This window comes from Chlorella variabilis (genome assembly GCF_000147415.1).
Source record: "Chlorella variabilis unplaced genomic scaffold CHLNCscaffold_10, whole genome shotgun sequence".
Lineage (NCBI taxonomy): Eukaryota > Viridiplantae > Chlorophyta > Trebouxiophyceae > Chlorellales > Chlorellaceae > Chlorella > Chlorella variabilis.
The window spans coordinates 954,247-958,519 of NW_005435078.1; the positions used below are offsets into that span (position 1 = coordinate 954,247).

General features: G+C 65.1%; 1 protein-coding gene across 1 annotated transcript in view; it reads left to right on the forward strand.

The window, feature by feature from the left end:
• The window catches only part of CHLNCDRAFT_7157 (hypothetical protein), a gene marked incomplete at both ends in the record, with an annotated part of 7,334 nt that extends 4,825 nt beyond the window's left edge, over nt 1-2,509 (forward strand). Inside the window, 2 exons of the mRNA XM_005847570.1 lie at nt 1,856-2,096; nt 2,228-2,509. Coding sequence (XP_005847632.1) covers nt 1,856-2,096; nt 2,228-2,509 — 523 coding nt within the window. The remainder of the gene's footprint in view (nt 1-1,855; nt 2,097-2,227) is intronic.
• Nucleotides 2,510-4,273: the final 1,764 nt, after the last annotated feature.

The following is a 4,273-nucleotide window of genomic DNA, read 5'->3' on the forward strand; positions in this document are numbered from 1 at the left end:
GATTTCGGCACAGGCCTCCCCGGGACCCATTCACTACTAGTGGGGGGTACTGCACTTGGCGCGTCGGGCAGATCAAATAATGGTCTAAAGCTAGACGTTAAAACCGGGAAGTGAAGCTTGTGGAGGCTCTTCCCCACCTTTACCTTTTACCTTTTACCTTGCCTCCCATCCACCGGACCCCGTCCTGCGCTTCACTTTGTTTAGGGAGGGGCTGCTCACTGCTCATTGCTCATTGCTCATCGCACACTGCTCAACGCTCATTGCCCTATATCCCACCCAGCCGCAGGACTCCACTGCCGCCCGCGCCCCGCCCCATCTGGCCGCTTGCGCGCCCCATCCCCCCTCGATGGGGCCCGCCCACACCGGGGCCTCCCCCCTCCCGCCCACTGCTTTCTCAACGGCCCCGAGCCGGGGCTGCCCTCATTGCATACATAGTGCGCCTTTCCCTGCTTTTCTAGTGACCTAGCGTTCCGCACTGCCGTTTGGCCAGCCCATGCTCCCGTACCGTTGCGTTTCTCCCCAATGCGCCATGCCACTTTGCCAGTCATACACACGTTTCGATGCGTGCCCTGTCAGCTGCTTGCGTTGCATGTCGCCTTGCTCCACCCCTGTTTTATTGCTTTCTCTGCTTTCGCCCGGTTCCCGTCCCGTTTCGGCGGGGAGTCTATGTTGCAAGCTAGTTCTTGCTTTACCAGACTTTAAGCCCACACAAGCAAGCGAGCAGCAGCGCTGGCGCAGAGACCCCCTCCCGTGCTGACAGGCGGGCGGGGCTGTGCGCTTTCCAGCCGTCGCCCAGTCCAGTCGAGCAGTCGCCAGCCGCCCCGGCCGCGGCCAAGCCGCCGCCGGCGCCCCTGGCTGTGGAGGGCAAGGCCGCGCCTGGCTGCGCCTGCACGATCATGTGAGGTGGCTCCGTTGCTTCAACTTTACTGCGCGACGGCAGTTTGATTCTATTTTTATTCGCCGAGGGACTGGGTTGATTTGATGGGGACTGCGCTTTCAGACTTCAGAGTTGAGCTTTACACAACCCCGCTGGGGACCTTCAACGTGTGATTTGGCCACGATGGGCACGCACGCAGGATTGTATTACAACTGACATTAATGTACTACTCAGCAATTCGAACCCCTGTGGCTGCTCCCTGCTACTAGCAACCACCAAGCCTCCAAACATCATTCTTTCGGCGTCATGGGCTAGTGCGTTTCATTATTTTTCTTTTTGATTTCGACCATTGGCAATAACTCACAAGAAGCAAAGCTGTGGCACCTGTAAGGAACTTCAAGTTTTGGGCCCAAGTAAAGCTGGAACTGTGGGCATGCGGCGCCGGCAGCAAGGCGGGGCACCGGCGGCAGCTCCTCTTTGGCGGCTCCCCGCGGCTTTGACCTGATCTGCGCTGCTTAGCAGCAAGCAGCCTCTGGTGGTGCCCAGGGTGCCTCATGCTGCGAGAGGCCGAGTGCTGGGTTTTGGAGAGCGCAGCAGGCTGCATGGAGCAGATGGGCGGCCTCCGTTTCGGCCATTGCGTGGATCGTTCGCTCGCTTCTCTCAAGGTGTTTCCACAGCAGCAAACACGCCCACAGGCAAGCCATCCTTGCATCCAGTTGCATCTGCTCGTGACAACTGGGTGCAGCGACAAGCAGCCCGGCAGGGTGATACCGTTGTGTTTCGAGGTGCGGAGAGCTCGCCGGTGTCGGGTTCGGCCTGCAAGCGGCATCGGTCTGCCATCCACCAGTCCCGCCCCGTCGCCGCCGCCAAGGCCTTGCCTACTGCTGAGCCTTCCCATCTATGCACCTTTGCTGCAGGACGCCACACAGCCGTACCATCCACACCACACACCATGTCTGCGGGCGTTGAGCTCACCAGGGCAGCTGCCAAAGGCGATCTCAAGACTGTGAAGCGGCTGCTCGGCGGTGGCACACCCCCCAACGCCAAGGGCGCCCACGGCAACACCGCGCTGCACCTTGCCGCCGCAGAGGGCCGCACCGCGGTGATCCGGGCGCTGCTGGCCGCCCACGCACCTGTGGACTTACGGGCCGCCGACGGCTATACGCCGCTGTGCAGGGCAGCAGAGCACGGGCATGGCGAGGCGGCGGCCATGCTTCTGGTGCGCACCTCTCTCTGACGGTGCACAGCTGTGGCACAAACGCACCCCAGTTACTGCTGTGTCCTTGTCCTGCCACTGGCCCCTGTCTGCACCCCGGCCAGCTGATATAGCTTGCATCACCCCCCCTGCAGGCCAGCGGCGCCGATGCAGACTTCACCACCCCCAAGCACATCACTCCGCTGCTCATGGCGGCGGAGCGGGGCCATGCCGCCGTCGTGGCTGCGCTGCTCGAGGGCGGCGCAGACCCAGAGCGCAGGAACCCCGCAGGCGCCAGCCCTATCTACCTGGCCGTCCAGAACGGCCATGCGGCAGCAGCGGCGGCGCTGCTTGCCGGCGGCACTGACCCAGACAGCACCACTCCAGAGGGCTTGACCCTGCTGGAGCTGGCGGCCAAGTGCGGGCAGGTGCGTGTTGTGTTGCGAGGGTTGGCCACTCACAGTCCTCAGTCCCCCTGCTGCCCCAGTCAACCATACCTCACCCCCACACCTCTTCAGGCCGAGGTGATCACCGCACTGTGTGATGGCGGCGCTGACGTGGACGTCACCGATGCCCAGGGCGACACAGCGCTGCACAAGCTGGTGCAGTGCTGGCGCGACAGCAAGCAGCTGCCCAACGGCAAGACGGATGGCAAGACAGAGCAGTACAGCGCGGCCGCGCGGGCGCTGCTGGAGGGCGGGGCGGGTGAGCTGCGCTTCGGCTGGGAGCTGGGTGGTGGTGGTGGTGGTGGCAAGGGACAGGCCAGGCCGTACTAGAATGCCCCAGCTGGCGCTCCGCCGCCACGCCTGCCTTCACCTGCCACCGCCCACCGCTTCCGGCTGCCTTGCCGCCTGGTGCAGATCCCTGGAAGATCAACCATGCGGGCAAGGTAAGGACGGGTGGGCGCCTGTGTCGTTTGTGTGCGTGCGCAGTGTGTGTTTGGCCTGTGCGGGGCTGGGCATGCTTGCATGGCATCAGAGGCAGCGAGAGTAGCGTGGCTCGGCAGCAAATCTGAGCGGCAGCTGGAGAGGCGCACTGCGCAAGCTCATTCACGTATCTGCTCTGCCTCGCCCTGCCCGCCCTCTCCCACCCTGCCGCCACTGGCCGCAGACGCCGCTCAACCTGGCTTCAGACCGGGGCAACACGCGGGTCACGCAGCTCATGATTGCCGCCGTGCCTAGCCCACGTGAGTGAGGGGGCTCCATGCTGGCTGGATGGATGGCTGGCATCTCCTACATAGGGCGTGCCTCTAGCCAAAGGCTGCTGTGCTGTAGCTGCGCTCACACCCGCTGGCATCACTTCCAAGCCTGTCAACCAAGGCGGTACCCTGCGGTACCCTGCTGCTGGCCCCGGGTCCCCTCGCTGCAGGCGCGGCGGAGAAGTTCCGGAAGCCCAAGCCCAAGCCCGCGCCCAAGCCAGCGCTCGCTGTGCGGCCGGCAGGTGCGCGTGATCGGCCGCCGGGCGGCGGCTTGGGCAGCAGCCTGGCCCGCTTGGAGGCAGCCTTGGCACGGGGCGAGGCATGGCTGTCGATTGGCGGTGGGCAAGGAGCACGCCTCTTCCCCCATGCCTGCAGAAGACAAGAGCAGGGAGGTGGTAGCCAAGGCGGCCGCGGTCGCGGTACCGGGCTCCCCCACCCACGCACCCGCCGCGCCCCACTCCCCCACCAAGACCAGCCCGCCCACCAGGGCCACCTCTGGCGCCGCTGCCGCCGCTGCTGCCGTCAAGCCGCTGAACCCCATCGTCACCTCCCGCTCTCCCGCGCCTCGCACCACCAGCCGCTCCAGCATCGACTCGGGGCGCATCCCGGGCAGCCTCTACTCGCCCACCGCCTCCACAGCGGCCAAGGCAGGCGGCAGCACAGCATCCAGGTGCGAATGCAGGTGGCGGCGCGTGCTCGCTCCTCCACTGAAGTCCTGCCAGCACACAAGAGCCCTCTCTATACTGCGCTGCCGGGGTGGCCGCAGAGCAGCATGTGCCTCCACGTCCGTGCCCTGCTGGCCCCTTGGCACGACCATTCCTTTGCTTCCGCCCTTGCAGGACGCCCTCCCGCACCGCGGGCAGCTTCACGTCCCCCCGCGCCAGCATGGACGGCAGCCGCACGCCCTCCCGCACAGCCGCCAGCTTCGCCTCTCCAGCTGCTTCCGATTTTTTAGGGTTTAGGGTTTAGGGTTGCCAAGCCGCTTCCGCCACCTGCCGCGGCA